The 17150-nt window shown below is 38.6% G+C and overlaps 1 protein-coding gene across 3 annotated transcripts in view; it reads right to left on the bottom strand.

The window, feature by feature from the left end:
* Nucleotides 1-7285: 7285 nt before the first annotated feature.
* Cep41 (centrosomal protein 41) overlaps nt 7286-17150 on the bottom strand; it is a 42424-nt gene continuing 32559 nt past the window's right edge. For all 3 annotated transcript variants that reach the window (XM_015493827.2, XM_048786930.1, XM_048786929.1), the window contains 6 exons: nt 14808-14952; nt 12670-12821; nt 12209-12276; nt 11047-11161; nt 10379-10594; nt 7286-9724 (listed from right to left, as the gene is read on the bottom strand). In XM_015493827.2, the coding sequence (XP_015349313.1) occupies nt 9576-9724; nt 10379-10594; nt 11047-11161; nt 12209-12276; nt 12670-12821; nt 14808-14952 (845 nt within the window). In that variant the 3' untranslated portion in view covers nt 7286-9575. The remainder of the gene's footprint in view (nt 9725-10378; nt 10595-11046; nt 11162-12208; nt 12277-12669; nt 12822-14807; nt 14953-17150) is intronic.

The following is a 17150-nucleotide window of genomic DNA, read 5'->3' as shown; positions in this document are numbered from 1 at the left end:
GTGCAGAATCTTGGGGCTTGTATGTGGAGTGCATGGGGCACATCCACCTCTGAAAGTTGGGGCAGAAGTGATTTAGTTCCTGCAGACCTCATTGGAAACATGTGGGTGGTTAGGCTAAAGGACCCCTAACTCCCCTGTATTCCAGGATCCTGTATCCAAGTGGTATCTATTTTAATTAGATCACCCTGAGCTCATCTCGTCAGGGGCGATTTGTGCATATCTTGGAAGCAGGCAGCTGCCACAGCTGCAAAGCAAATGCCCAGAACCCCATGGTGACAAGGAATTCAGCTGGTTGTAGCCATCGTCTACAAAAGCAATAACCTGGAATGTGAGAGAGAATAATACTGGTGACTGCAGATGTTGCAGTCAAGTCAAACAGATTACTATAAAGCAAGATATGGCCTCCCACTCCTTAATTACATTGGAAGAAAATAATTGGGTGAAATGAAATCATTCGCTGAAGATAAAGAATGAATTGCCAATCCAGGGACATTTTCATTAATTGTAATATAGCCCAAAGGTTCTGCCTTTAAGGGTAGAGGTGTGGTTAATTTTTCATTTGCAACATCTTTTTCAGCATCCCCTGCACATCACCTGTGCTCCCTCCAGTTCCCACCCCCTGCCTTTCTGTTCTCCTGCCCATATTCCCTACATGGCTTGAAGTTGGCATCCCTCCCTGGGCTTGGGAATCCTGAGGACTGTGGCAGTATACTAGTGACTAGTACCATGGCACACAGAGTATCCCAGCTTTTTAAAAAATAAGACTCTACTTTTTTGCTTCTTTCTCCATATTTCTTAAGATGTAAATGTGGAGCTGGGGTCACTATACAGAAGTCACTGGGGCCTGGACTAGGGTCTGGGTGAGGATGGGGATATCTCCCTGAATTGGCCAGCTCAGATCTCAAGCTGCCTCCAGCTCTACTGACTTGAATCTTGTCTTTTTCACAAAAGGTGGTCTGAAAGTCAACTTTTTTTTTTTTTTTTTTTTTTGTCATTTTATGAGGGATATGAGGGAGTTTTCATCTTGGAGTTCTATTTTAATAGTGCTTTTGCTACCAAACATTCTGAAAAACAAGAACAAAGCTGACTATACATACAGTATATATAAACTGCATACATAAGTTTATGAGACAAGGTGAGGTGTTTGGGTATCTATAGAAGGATAACCTAAAGATTTGAAAATATTCCCTTTGTGTTATGTTTTGAGAAACATCCTCCTCCACCCATACAATAATATTGTAGATCAGGGCTGGGTTTGTGGCTTAGTAGTAGAGCACTTTCTAGCACATGAGAGGCTCTGGGTTCCATTCTCAGCACCACATAAAAATTAAAATAAATAAATATAAATAAAATAAAAGTATTGGGTCCATCTACAACTAAAAAAGAAAAAATTAAACAAAACAAAAAAAGATCGTAGATCAGCTCAACCTATTTTTACTGCTTAGTTTGGCCAAGTAGAAAGACAATCACCTTTTATTTAATAAAGCCTGGTAAGAAAAGAAAATTTAGTAAGATGACTTTAGTAATAATACAATTAATATCAATCATAATAAATGCTTATTAAATGGAGACATGGAAGCTATGAATACTTAAAAATTTTTTCAACTGTGGGAAGAGCTTTACATTTTGTTTGCAAACATTTTTATCAAATGTAAAAATTATGAATAAAAACATAAAATAATGCATTTAGAAAATATCATAACTTATATGAAAATATTAATGATCTTGAGGGGGTTGAAAGTACAAGTAAGTAAAGGGAGGTTTAAGGAAAAGACTAACAGTTCAAAAGATAAATAAGCAATTCCCAAAAGCAGAAACAGAAAAAGTAATTGTAAGAAAGATACTGATCCTCAGTGATTCCTTGCACATCAAAGAAAAACAAAGTTGTCATTTTTCTCTCATTGGCTTGGCTTAGAATAAAAGACTGATGACTCAGTGTTATCAACGGCAGGAAGGAGTAAGGACAGTCACATACTGTCGGTGGGAAGATAAATTTGTGCCACCTTTCTGGAGGGCAAATTTGGCAATATAAGACATTTAAATATATTGCTTCTTTGACCCAGAAAATCCACATGGAAGAATTTATTTTATAAAAACATGTGGACAAGTTAAAAAATATGTAGGCACAAGATTGGAATAGTAAAAAGTCAAACAAAAAGGGAAAAGAATGTAAAGAACAATCAGTATTGATACTAACATGACACACGCCCATGACGGAATAACATCTCGAAGCAATAAGATCTGTGTTGACATGGACAAAATGTTCACAGCACTTTACGAGAAAGAAGCTGGCTACAGGTGGAAGTATTCCAAAACTGGATTGTGATGGCTGTGCAATTCTGTAAATGTATTAAAAAATCCTTGCATACTTAAAATGGGTGAATTTGACAGCATGTGATTTGGACTTTAATAATTAGAGTGAGTTTTTTAAAAAAAATAATTTGGTCAAATTAGGAATACAAACAATAATAAATGTTGGAGAGGATGTGGAAAAAAAGGAACACCTTTATACTCTTGATGGGATTGTAAATTAGTATAAGCACTATGGAAATCAATATGGAGGATCCTCAAAAGACGAGGCATGGAACACCATATGACCCAGCTAAACCACTCCTAGGTATTTATCCTAAGAAAATAAAGTCATCATACTACATATTTATAGATGAACAATTCACAATAGCCAAACTATGGAACCAACCTCAGTGTCTCTCAAGGGATGAACTGACTAAAAAAAAAAATGTGGTATATATACACACAATGGAGTTTTATTCAGCCATAAAGAAAATATGTCATTTGCAGGAAAATGGATGGAACTTGAGAGCATTATGTTAAGTGAAATGAGCCAAACTCAAGAGGTCTAGGGTCATATGTTTTCTCTCATGTGCAGAAGCTAGAAAGGAAAAAGGAAAAGAAAGTTGCAGGGAGCAGGAAACCACATGAAAATTAAAGGGAGATCCATAAAGGCAAGGGACCAGGGGGAGACAGGATGGGAAGCAAAAGGGAAATACTGGGGAATATCGGGCCAATTACATTGTGTTTATATATGCATATGCAACAGATGCCACCACTATGTACAACTATAATGTACTAACAAAAATATGGAAAAAAATAATTTGACTGTTGAATATGAATCCCATTTTTGTTTAAAACACACAAACAGGTGATACTCAGGACATATCCCCCAATAATAACTATGTCTAACTTGGGTAGTGCTAGTAGATTTGCTCTTTATGATTTTCAGAATTTCTTACAATGAGCTTTAATAATCAATGTTTATTTGGGGATGTTTATCCCCAAAACACACCAGATAATGAATCTGTGCACAAAGCTACCCTAACATCCACTTCTTTTCAATATCAAACATCTGAATGGGCATCTTAGTCTTTGCTCAGATTCTTTTTTAGAATTTGTCTAATCTCACTTCTTCTGTTCTGGCCTCTTATTTCACCATCTTTCCCAGAACACTGCAGTTTATCTTATCTTCAGAAAAATTTACACTCCAGATATAGCTGGAAGCAGCAGTGTTAATATCAGAACAGGGATTACCGAGGTCCCCTAAGCCCTTCCCTAAGCACTCTGCTGTAGTCCCAGTGGAAATTCCCAAGAGCCCTTTCTGCTCACATTCAGCTCCCATCACAATCTTGGGAATTGATTATGCCAACGCCTATTCTCCAGGGCTCCTCAAAGATCTTTAAGTGAAGTCATTTTATTTCTTCCTTACACCACTACAGATGGTTCTCAAATGTCGCCTGGGGGTGGTTGGTGGTCCACAAGAATCTTCCAGGTAGTCTCCGAATTAACACTCAGATATGCACCTCTAGTTCTCTGGCTTTGGCCTGAAGTTAAAATTGAAAAATCATTGAATAAGATCCAGATATGACCTCACTGATCCCTCATCCAGTGCAGAGCTATTCATCATCCTGGCGATTGTTCTGCAAGGGCAAGCGGGACTAGGTGGATCTGAGGATGCACAGGGGCTCTGGTTGGAAGGACTATGGGAACATCATTCCCTGAACACACTAAGATCCAGATGCTACTTTTAGAGGAAACTGGTATGACCAACCCATACATTCAGAGTGGTCAGGCCAAGGAAGGTCTCTGAGAAAAGTACAGAGCACACATTATATCTGAAAAACTGTCAAAGGGTAATGAATTCTTCCCCAAAGCTTTCAGGATCCGCATTAATTTGGCAACTCAAACTGCGAGCAACATCTAACAACCCCAGAGACCAAGACTGCCAAGTGTTTATTGCCAAAGTAAAAGGAGAAAATTAAAAGTCTCTGCTTAACCACAGCTGTGGTGTCAGCTACATTTTTATAACAGTGCAGTGGAAATAAGGGCTTTGCTGACATGGGCTGCAGGTTTGCCTCTGTTTCCCCAAAAAACTCAGGCCTGTGGTCATGGGTCGATTTTCACAATTTATGTTTCAGCCTGAATTAGAAACATCATGACAAAGGAAAGAAGAGATAGACACAAAGCACATCAAGATGGTTTATTAAATGAATAGTTCAATCTATCTGGAAAACAGCCTAATCCCCCACCCCCCAGTCTAGTTAAAAGTTTGTAACTCTCATTCTTTAAGTAGAAGACATGGGTGTCCACTGACAAAATAAACCTCAGAAACCCTGGATCAATTTTCTTTTAAGGTAGGACCCTGTACACTGACATATTCAGTGGAAAAAAAACTATATTCCAGGGCACAGGTGTTTTTAGTTCGTAATTTTCCACTGCCTTTTGTGCAGGTGGCAGGAGGAAGCCTTCCTGAGGAATCTCAGTGATGAGGAGGGAAGGGAAGCCAAGGGCAGGCTACATTTTCACTGGGAAATAGAGGTACTGCCAAGGGGGACCAAACCTGGCTGTGCCTACCCAGAGGTACTGCCAAGGGGGACCAAACCTGGCTGTGCCTACCCAGAGTGGGAAGCTCAGGGTAGAGTGCCTATGAGAACATGCTCCGTCGTCCTCAGGCTGGGTCCTAGCTTCCCAGCAACTACTCAATGATTCAGGGTGAGCTGCTTCATTCCACCCAAACTTTAGCCTCCTCAGCTGAAAAGGTAGACGCCAGCCTCACAGGACTGCTTGAGAATTAAACCAGTCAAAACACATTGGAAGGACTATGGGAACGTGTGAGGCACTGCGTTTGCTCCTCCATACACATATAAATAAATAAAATAAAGGTATTGTGTCAATCTACAACTAAATATATACACACACACACACACACACACACAAAATGGAGTATCTGAAAGTGCTACCTAACACATAGTAGGTGCTCTATAAGTGTCTGATAGTATCTGGAAAGCTTCAAGATTTGGAAAAAATCTCTCTGATGGGGATGGCAGCAACTTAGAAGGCTACTGAGAAGACAGTGAAAACAGACCTGGCAGGTGGCAGTCAGCCAGGGAACAACTACCCAATTAGCCCCTCTGAGCACCTTCCACAGAGGAAGATCCAAAAACTAGATGCACAAGGGGACAAAACAAGCTTCCTAAGCCTCCAGAACATACAGTGGCATCGAATGGCCACCATAATGGACTTCAGTCTTGATTTATGTATTAAAGAACACTTACTTAAGGGCCACTGTCACAGAGTTGGTGATCTGCACCCTCTAGGAGATTATTAAGGTCTAAGTGATTTCAAAGGGAAGACACAGTGATCTCCTTTAACAGAATGTAGTTCATGAGTCAATAGCATTTAATAATCGATATCTTGTGGGCCACACATTTCACTAGGTGCCTCAGGATGTTACACAAAGAGAATTTGCTTTTGCATTCAGAACAACAATGATCAGTACCAGAAAGTGACACCATGAGGAGATCATACTGTGACAAATACAGTTTTGTCAACACAACAATATCATGTACCCTGTTCTGTCAGAATTTTGAGATGAACAAATTTCTACCATTACATTTCTTTATGCGATAACTGACCTGGATACCAATTTAAGAATGCCATCACATTAATTCCAATAATCACTACAAATCTAGCGAAGTATTACTAGCCAAATGTATTCTGAACACTTTTTAAAGCACAGTGTGTCTTATTTTTGCTTTTATATGAAAAATATATTTGCTAATCAAAAAATTGGACTGCATGTATTTAACATGCCCAATGTAATTAAACTTATAAATTATAATCCACATGTTTCTTAGGTTTTGGAAAAGGAAAGTATTATGAGACATCTTTGAAAGAAATGTGAAGAAAATAAACTCACATCAAAGACACTGAGAACATTCAGTTTTGGAACTGGAGAAAGAAAGGATCTTAATGATTATCTTCAGAGTAGAGCCAGAAGGTAATCATGGATTTGAATCCAGGTAGACAGAAATTAGTTATCCCCCTAAAAAAGTCAAATAAAATAAAAGACAGACTCTACAACCAATAAACAACACGACAGAAACTAAAACCAACACAAGAAAAATCACCTACATATTTCTTCCAGCCTAGGACTCTGGCTTCACTTATATTCCACGAGGGAATTACAGAAGAAAAGGTTTTTGTTTTGTTCTGTTTTCCTGGTGAGTAGCTTAAAGTCTTAAGAATTTTTGTAGAATCTAAACAGCACCCCAGGAAAAGTCCCTGAGTGACTAATGAACATTATGTGTTCTCTTTTAATCCTGATTTATACCAGGTCCAATATGATTGTGTTGGTTCTGGCTTCCTACTGCAGGTAAAAAATGAAAATTACTTTTAGGTCATTTGAATCATTCTATAGTTTTCAACAGACTGAACCTGACATTATTACAGCCCAGGAAGTTCTCAGTTTTTGAATGAGTCCTGCAGCCTTCTTCCCCCTCCTTTTCTGCCTCTCTTCTCCCCCTTCCCTCTTTGTTTCTTGCTTCCTTCCTTCCTCCACTCTTCTCATTCTGACATACTCATCTCTTTGAGGCATCTAACATATTATTAAAATTTGACCATCACTGACGCACAGTAGAGCAGTTACTGCACGTTGGTAAAGCGTCCTCCTTCTCAGGGGTCTCAGGCAAGGGCAGGGAATGAATGCCCAGAACACTGACAAGGAAGCTGTGACATGATCTGGCCATCAGTCCCTGCCTGAGCATGACAGGAAACCCAGGCCTTCTGACCAGAGAGCATGTCTCTGACTCTAATTGGAATGATTTCCTGATTCATTTATACAAAGAATATATGCCTTTCTAAGAGATGCAGGAAAAAAAAAAGGTACTCTTTCCAATCACTCCAGTCTCCTGGGGCTCCCCCAAATCATCCTGACAGGGAGGAAGAGAGAAGTTGGCAGATTTCAGCACATTAATAGCAAACGACAAATTAGTAACTATGTAACTATGTTCTTTAATCTTCAACATTCATAATTGCACAAAGTATCACTGATCATTTAAATAATACATGTCAAACAATCTAATGAAGAAAGGAGTAAGGTACAATGTTAAAAGCAATTGCTTGAGCTTATAAAAAAATGTCTGATAATAACATTTAACACTCAAAGTGCAGAATCTTGACAGGTCTTCTGAAAATTTTAAGTCCTTACCAATAGGGCAAAACACTATAGATAAACACACACAAATATATTCAACCTGCTCCGTCTCTCTGCTGAACACACAGCAATTCTGACTTCCAATATATACGTAGTGTTTCTAACATATGAAGCTGCAACTGCAGAACAGCAACAGGGGAAACTATCCTTTACTTTCAAAATAGAATCGGGTGGGGTAGTCTAGTCTCCTGACTAGCCAACTTTAAAATGGCATAACCAGAACTTTGTTACAGAGAAAAATATTTTTCCTTAAAAATGTATATGTGTTAAAGATGGCTGAAAATCTTGTCCACGCTAGGGGAAAGTTGAGTGTGGAAAAATCTGCATTTTTCTATCTATGCCTTAAAGAAAATAAAAAGCCAGAGCATTCTGGCATTAGCAAAAGGCTGAACTAAGTTCTCAGGCAATAAATTTATGGGGAAACATGACGGGCTTCTCATTAAAGCTATGTGTACATTGGCTGAATTTTATACAAGATTCTTGAATCTTGTGGAAAATTGGGCACGGCTTGACATCTGAACAATGTCCCTGGTTTGTTTGATTTCTAAAGCATCGGAAAATGTTGCACTTTGGAAATCAAGTAGAGAAGAATAAACACACTCTAAAACAGAACTGGGCTGCATCTGACTTATTTTTCCATATGTCTGCATGAAATATTTATTACGTTTATTTCTCTTACAAACATAGCCCCCACGTTAGAAATACTGCGGAGGTTTTTTTGTTTTTTTTGTTTTTTTTTGGTGGTGAGAAATAGTACTTTTAAGGCAAATCTTACCCAGCAGCAGTAACCACCTAAGGATAGGCAATTTTCAGTTGGCTTTCAGAAGCTGGTTGCCATGACAAAGAACACAATTTATTCCTTAGTCCCTTATCACAGCTACGATCACAGACCATAAAAATTAACAAGGCTCTTTTCCTTTTCTGTATGATTTCAGAGCTCCTCATCCTTACCTGAGGTCTTTTGTTCACCCAATTAAATAGAATGAATGTCAGTCATCTAGCAATTCAATTAATGCTGATTCAAAATTCTGGCCAAAACCAGAATCTATAATCACAACCTCCTAATCACAGCTCAGTCGTGAGAATGAAAAGTAAGCAGGAAATTGCACTAATTACTCAATTAGACTAATACTGTCTTTTAAAGCAAGGGCTTAAGGGTTGTCAGCCTGACAAAGGACTTCAGAGTCCTCCTCACCTTGTGTGTTCCTGTTGCCTGAGTGAAACTCGTGTTTTCAAGTGGTCATAATTTCTACTCATCTAACACAGATGAACTCCATCAGGCAATGGAAATTTACAACTGATATACAGACTACAAGTGAGGGACCATTCTGGTGGCTTCTAGGGGTTCCCAACATAGGCCTGTACAATGGCCAAGGTGATCCCTCTTCCCAATGTGAAGATAGGAGAGTACACACCTTTCTGGCCCCAGGAAACCATTTAACGAGGGGGAGTGCTAAAGAAAAGTAGTGCTTCTCTACAAAATCTTAAATTAAGCCATGCTCACAGGTACCAGATTCTGAACTCCCAACAGAGCCACAGCATGTTGGGCAGAGCTCTTTAGAAAGCCACTCACACCTGGTGTGGGCCTGTGGGTGGCTAGAACCAAGGCTCATACACATCCTGGGGACTGTTGCCCACGCCAAGCCCACCTGGAGAAGCCTTCATGAAATCAATAATGAACAACAAAAAAACTGGTTGGGAATAACATACCAGCAGATGTGACTGAAGTATTTACAAAACAACACTGGATATAGACCAAACAAGCTGGACCTTATTTAAAAGAGAGAGAGGTCCTTTTTTTCCTATTCAGTTTCAAAAGACTTAAATATTCTGTAAACAATAGGGAGGACACTAGAGCCTGTCATGCCTCTGGTTTTTGTGGTTATCTGTCAAAATCCTTCCCCAGCTGGCTGCAAGGAGAGGAGGGAGAGACAGGGAGAGGGAAGATGGCCTACCCGACATGGCATGGGCTTTTCTCTACAGCGGTTCTGAAAATGACCAACTTGGGAACTGCACAGGGATTCTGAAAGGAGGGGAAACATTTATTTGACTAAGTGAGATAAAGTCTTTACTTCCAGGGTTTGCCTTGCAGGTGGCCACTGCCAAGTGCTCGGGGGTTCGAGTGGCCAGCAGGGATCCCAGTGGGCAGGTTCTGACTACTGCGGGCACTAGGCACCTTGGAGTCTCTTCCAGAGGAGTTAGTTTGGTTCAGCCGGCCTGGAGGGAGCAAGAAAGAGGAGCTGAGCAACAAGAATGATTCCAGGAACAATCCGCCAAGTATACTTTTAAGCTAATGAAGTCCTAGTCTACCACCACTTTTAAGCTAATGAAGCCTGGTGCAGCATGTACTTTGGGCCAATGATGACCTATTCCTCATCCTTGAGATCCACTTGCAGTTGGGGAAGGGGGAAGGGATGGAGTGAAGCTCAGATAGCTTTTTTGCTTCCTCACTGTTATCCCCAACAAACCTAGTCTCTCATTTTTCCTTTGGTGGAAAGGGGTGCAGGATGAGGGGTGATTAGAAGAAGGAAAGAGGGGCAAAGGTAAGACAAGAGGACAAACCAGAAAGTGCTGGGTGGTGGCTTAAATGTGCCCAGAAGCAATGGAAGGAAAAGAAAACTTCCTGAGAAGAAATCTGAATGCCTTAAGCTGCGCTCAACCCTGCCTGAGATGCACCCTTTGACTGATAAACTCTTCTCTATGTCTAATTCTTACCACTATCAGGGGTCACCCCTACCTCATACCTGGATCAGCCATATTTTCAGATAGTTTAAGAATCTGAATAGGAAAGTGAAGTTTTTCATATGATGAGGGAATATTTCAAGCTACAAATCTCAAATTTCACAGAAAACAAAGGTCAAAATATCTTACTAGGATTGTCTGTGGGACCCTGATCCTCTTCCAGATAATATCCTATCTTTTTTAAGTCTTCTGGGGTAAATCTCCATTTGTTCTCAGCCGGTGGGGGTGGCACTTTGGGGCTGGATCGTTTCCGGGCAGAACCAGGAGGTGGGGCCTGCTGGCAAGATGCTGGCAGGGAACCAGTAATCAGTCCTTCTGGGAATTTCTGAGCTAAGACTTTTAGACCTAGACATAGAAGAGCATCAAAATAAATAAACAAACAAAACAAAAACAGGATTAACATGGTCAGGCCACATCAAACCCTGGGAAAAAAAGCCTGCATGTCTCCTAATCTCTGGTCACCAAGTTGAAGCCAACACAAGGACATGAAATCTTTCCTAACGGTTTCACCATTAAGCAAATTACACCAGAAAATGTTACACGGGAATGTTCTGAGAATTCCAAAAGAAATCCTTTTGCTCAAATCTTCAGCATTCTTCCAGAGCCCTGAAGCAACACTGTTATTTTAGGAATTAAAAACATGTGCAATAGAGCTAAAGGACAATTCACATAACTCCTAGTTCCTTTGAGAACACTAAATTCCATACACTGAGAAGAAAAGGTGATGGGGTGGGTTGAAGGACTGTGAGTCCACAGATCTATCTTTTAAGTCCCAAGGAGAAGGTGGCCTTGCTCACCTCCAGAAAGCATGAAGAGGTTTTCAAACCCCCGCTCACACATGGTGGTGGCCGCCTGGCTGGCCAGTCTTTCGTCGTCGTCATACAGAATGATGATCTTGCCGTGAGCATTTTTCTAAAAGATAAGTTAAGGATCCAGGCACTGAGCTAATGCTCCTAGATTCTAAGAAACCCCCAGGGTTCTTCCTTCTGAGTTCAGGAAATGTCAGAGGAGTCCGTTCTTACCCATCACACCAGCAGTTACTGGATATTTCCTGTCATGGAAACCACATGAGCTAGTTTTCTTTTCTTTTGTGAACTAGTATTACCATAGTCTGAGACAGTACTAGTTACATACTTTATTTACACCCTTTGGTTTTTTTCATCCCAGGAAGTAAATACTATACACTCTAGTATCCATTTTACAAACAAAGAATCTGGAAAACTTCTATATCCAATGTATTCACCAAAGTCTTCCTTATAATAGTAAAAAGGTGGAACCACCCAAAAGTCCAAAATAAAGGAATGATTTAATAAATTATAGTAAATCTGAAGATGAGATAATACACAGTATCAAAAATGGAGTTTACAAAGAGCTTATGTTAGGATGGGGAGACATGCTGTAATAAGAAGCGGAAAAAAAGCAAGACACTATACATACAAGTATGGTTTCAACTTTGTAACACACACACACACACACACACACACACAAGACAGTCCAGAATAAAATATACCAATAATATAACAGGAGCAAATGCTCCAACTGTGTGATTATGGGAGATTTCCATTTTCTTTTTTATATTTTTCAGTATTTTAATTATTTTCTACTTATACAATTTTTGTGAATGGAAAATTTTTTTAAAATCAAAAATTTTAAAGGAGAAAAAATTAAAATAGAAAAATATTTATTTCTTAAGTTCTACTTGGGTAAGCTTTCTGGTGGGAAAATATTTTAGGACTACCTTTCAACAGATCATAACCTTTCACCTAATGTTTTTTTGACCCAGCGCAACATGGTTTGAAAGCATCTGCCTTCATCATCAAGATTCTAAGCAACAGTTAGGAATCCAAATTCTCAAATATGCTAACCTGACAGCCTTCTCACCGGGAACATTCCTTCATGGTACGTTTGATTCTTGTAATCCTCATCCTATCCAACTTCTTAAAATACAACAAAGGATACATATTCAAGAATATCATTTGAATAGGGGTTCATCGTTCTAGACAGAGTTGCAATTGGGTAACTGTAAGCTGTGAAGAGAAGAAAATGTTTAGACGTCTGTAGCTCTTAGTACAACTTGGCCCCAGTTCCCAGCTGGTTTAAAATTTAAGAGGTAAATACATTTTCAAAATCATGAGCCATAAACCTAAATACACTGGGGAATAAAAAGAAATAGGACATTATGAACAAAGAATGAAGCTTCACTTCACTGTTCACATTTAGTACTGTTGAGCCCTGAGCCATTTGAGAACCATCAGCAGCCTCTCTTAGAGCTCATGGTGGAGCCAACCTGAGAGGTTTCCATAATGGATCTAGTACACACACGGACTCCCTGTCAATGCTGGTTTTGGTTCAGCCTGCCTGGACTCAAGAACAGGCTCTGTTCCTGGGAGTGAGGTACTATAAAACCCTTTCTCTCTTACCTCCGATGATGTGGCACTGCTGGTAAGAATCTCTATCACGAACATCTAGCAGCAGGAAGGGGCAGTCAGAATAAGGTTTGTCTTTGGTGTTAGGCTCTGCTTTCTTCACTAGCCCTTTGTCTAGATCCAGTTCCCCGACACCACTGATGACGCTGTAAGGGGGAAAAATAGGTCAGGAGAAAACAGTCAGGGTTTGGTGGCTTAAAGGTCAAATGCATTTAGAACAGTGAGATGAGTGCTCAATGTCTTTTCAAAAGGCACTTCAAAGGAGAAGGTAAATGAGTACAGTATTCGGCTTCTGAATGCAGGATCCTCTGGATTCCTATTCTATCATCCTGGACCCCAAGAGGGGATCCATGTATCCATAATTACCGCCAGACAATGCCTGGTGATGACATGGCCAAGGGGGTATAAAGTGTAGGGCAGCATACAGAGAAAGAAAGAGGGGAACAGTTAATTCCAAAGGATTTTGAGGAGTATAAGAAAGCAGAACAAAGACTGATAAGGACAGGAAAAAACTAAAGGTGTTTCTGTGCGTGTTACATATAAATATAAAGTGGCAATAATATTTTATATATTTCCTATATAGCCAAACACCACATAATGACATTCTGATCAATAAAGGACGGCATATGCAACGGTAATCCCATAAGATTATATTGCCTAGTCATATTGTTGCCATTTTAGTTTGGTCACTGTGTAAGTACACTCTATGATGTTCCCACCATGACAAAATCACCTAACTACATGTTTGTCATAATGTTCCATCATTAAGTGACATGTGAATGTACTTACACAAGATACTGAACCTTAAAACTTTGAACAGTTAGTTATCTGCACTTATGTCCATTTGACACATTACAATGTTGAAGCTGAAGAGGTTTTTATATTTAGTGGCATTCATATAAATGAGACAGGAAGAGCTGGGATTAAACTGAGAGATTCATTACTGACAGTTCTATTTCTAAGGTCATCTAACTACTAAAATTAGTTGCCATCTTAATATTAGAGAGGAAATGTGGTGAAAACATGAATCAAAGGACTAAGATGATGAGGTGTTATGAACAAAATGGCAAGTGGTGAGCATATCTGCAGTGGACTGAGAAGATGGTTACTTTCCTAGGAATATTAAGACACATATGCTAAGCCACAGTTTAGTATGTGGTGTATTTCCTCTTCCATCACAGCACATCAAATTCTGCATTTAAATCTAATAAACACTATGACTGTATCCTATATAGTGTATATTTTGTTGAACCAAAGATGAAGAAACTCTCTTTCATATAGAACTGCATCCTCAGTAGAAGTCCTTTAGGCTATCTTTTCTTGAGTGCATTTTTAGAGTCTTTCACAGTAGAGATACTAATGATGGCCATCTTTTTCTAGTAGAACCTAGTTTCTCTAGTAGAATCGTTTTACCAGTAGGAGGGATGAATATATGCTAAAAATCATCTCCAGTTCTATAATCAGTGGTTAATATTTGTGAGAAAGTGCTACATGAAATAGAGCCCAAGGAATAAGAAAAACCAGTCACGTGCAATTTAAGAATCAACACAAATTGCTGCTTTCACTCTCCTTTGCTGTACTCTGGGCTTTATTTTTCTGATTTTAGACAAAGCAATTATAAGCAGCAGTAGGCAGAAAAGGGGGTAAAAATCCTACTCTGAATGAAAAAACAGTACTTATAAAGCTAAGTATTAATAATAAACTTACTACAAAAGGGCTGAGAATGGAACTTAGGAGGGAAAATGAGTACTCTTGTATTAATATAGTCATTACTGGGGACTGAGAACCCAGGAGTGTTCTACCAGTGAACTATATTTCCCATTCTTTTTTATCTTTTATTTTGAGACAGGATCAAAAATTTGCCTCCAATTTGTGATCCTCCTGCCTCAGCCTCCTGAGTAGCTGGGATTATAGGTGCATGCCATTGTGCCTGGCTAATATATTCTTATATTAATTCAGTAAGACTGTGGTGAAAAAGATTCAGGAGATGGCATTTAAATAAAGAAAAAGTAGAAGGGCCAGAATTAAAATATAGGACCTCACTACTGCCAGCTCTGTTTCTAAGGTAATTAAATCACCGAAATTGGTGTTTAGATTAATCTGAAGGTAAAATGTGACTTGGATGAGAGTACCTCTGAAGAGTGGAGCGACTAGAGTCCCCTGCTCCCGCACTGTTGATGAACTCGACTGGGCTGGGTGACTGCTCACCCGGGTTCCCTTTTCCATTGGTCCTGGCAGCAATTTCAGCATCGGGGTCTGAAGTTGCAGAATCATTGTCTAAAATTGCAAATGAGACAATTAAATTTAACCTCAGAATTTGTACTTACTTATATTAAGTAGCTCCACAGAAATGAAGTCAAGAAAAGAAAATCTTATCACCATTATTAAATTTTTCTAGAAGTTGTAATGCACAGGTTCTCAAAATGCAGAAGACCCCAGGAGTCCCCAAAACCCTTTCAGTGGCGGGGCAGGTCTGCAAGGTGAAAACTATTTTTATAAGATGCTATTTTATCTTTTTTACTGGGTTGATATTTGTACTAATGGTGCAAAAGAATTAGTGGATAAAACACTAGCTCTAGCGAGAATAAAGGCAATGGTACCAAACTTTACTAGCAATCCCATTTTCACTCTCATGTGTGCACTTACAGAAAATAAGTACAGCAGTCACATAAAAAATGTCCCTGATAAACAATAATAATTAATAATTTTATTAAATCTCACTTTAAAGTGAGTACACATCTTTTTAATGTTCTGTGTGATGAAATGGGGAGTCCACATAAGTCAAGTATGCTACATATGTCACTGCCGTGGTTATCTCAAGAAAAAGTATCAGAGTGACTGCTGAGCGGCAGCTGAGCCAGCTGTTTTTGCCGTGGACACCTTTTTTGCTTAGAAGGAAAACTGACAGGAAAGCTCTTGTTATTTACACTTGTGTATTTTGTAGACATTGCCTCAAAAATGTATTAAGTGAGCCTGTCAATTCAAGGAAAACAACGGATGGTATTTGTTGTCAATGATTAAATTTTGAGCAAAACCCAGGATTTTAGAAACTGTATTTGCCATTGGGCACTGAAGTATGAGGAACTGCTTCCCCATACTTATAGATGTTTCTGGGAAAATAAATGGTGAGATTAAAAATGTGATTTTTTTTGATAGTGTGTAAAGAAATATGTCAATATAAGATCACCATAACTCAGTGAAATGATATTTTTCAAATGACCACTGCAAGATATAAAATCATTCATGGGTAAAAGATTCATTGAACGTGCAAAACAGACCAATGGATTTCAATGTAACCAAGTGTGAATGGTTCATTGATTTAGATTCTACTTTACAGCTAGCCTTTAAGAAATGACAAGTTGTCAAGTTTTAGTGTAGTATCAATGAAAAATATCTAGAGTTATCTGAAAAGGCTATTAAAATACTCTTCCTCTTCCAACTACAGGTCCATGTGAGGCAAGATTTCTTCGTATACTTCAACCCAAATAGTACATTTCAACAGACTGAGTGTAGAAGCAGATGTCAGAATCAGCTGCCTTCTATTAAACCAGACATGAAAGAGATTTACAAAATATGTAAAACAATGCCACCCTCTCTGTAAAATTTTGTTTTAGAAATATAGTTATTTTTCATTAAAATGCATTTTTATGGGCTCGGGATGTGGCTCAGTGGAAGAACACATGCTTGGCACACATGAGGCCCTAGGTTCAAACCACAGTAACATACACACTAAGTTTTTGTGTTTGTAATGGGTTTAATATTGTTATTTTTAACTGAAATAATAAATATTGTTTAAGTTGTCAGTTTAAAAAGTTAGCACACTAAATATTAATAGAAATAATCTATATAAACGAAGGTTCTTTGAGGTCCTCGATAATTTTTAAGAATGAAGAAGGACACTGAGATAGAAATGTTTGGGAATTTGCAGTTTAACCAATATAAGAAGAAAGGAAACAGAAATAAGAGGCCTCACTTAAAAAAGGATATGAAAATTTAATATGCCTATTATATGATCATATACCTAGAAACTTCAAGAGAATACAGACACTAAACATGTGGTTAAGATTTTTTAAATGCTAATAAATATTTTTCCTAGGTATTTATTTGAACATGAAAAAAATCACACAGTACCTGCAGCTGTGAAATACTCTCAGAAATAAACCAAAACAACTGTAAAGGATTTATAAAACTTATAGGACTTAAGACAAATTTTACTTAGGGGTCTTAAAGGAAACCTCAATAAAGAAAGTGCCACACCTTGCATATTTCTGAGTGGTTGTCTAAAGGTGAAACGGTGTTAATCCTTTTCAAACTTAATTTTCATCTTGTAATACTAATCACAATAGATTTTGTAAGTGGTGCTGGGGATTGAATTCAATCTAGACAAGTGCTCTACCACTAAGCTATATCCCAGCCCTAAAAAAAAAAAAAAAAAAAAAAAAAAAAAAAAAAAAAAAAAAAAAAAAAAAAAAAAA

The sequence above is a fragment of the Marmota marmota genome, unplaced genomic scaffold, assembly GCF_001458135.2.
Source record: "Marmota marmota marmota unplaced genomic scaffold, marMar, whole genome shotgun sequence".
Taxonomy (NCBI): Eukaryota; Metazoa; Chordata; class Mammalia; order Rodentia; family Sciuridae; genus Marmota; species Marmota marmota.
This window is presented reverse-complemented; position numbering and strand designations above follow the sequence as displayed.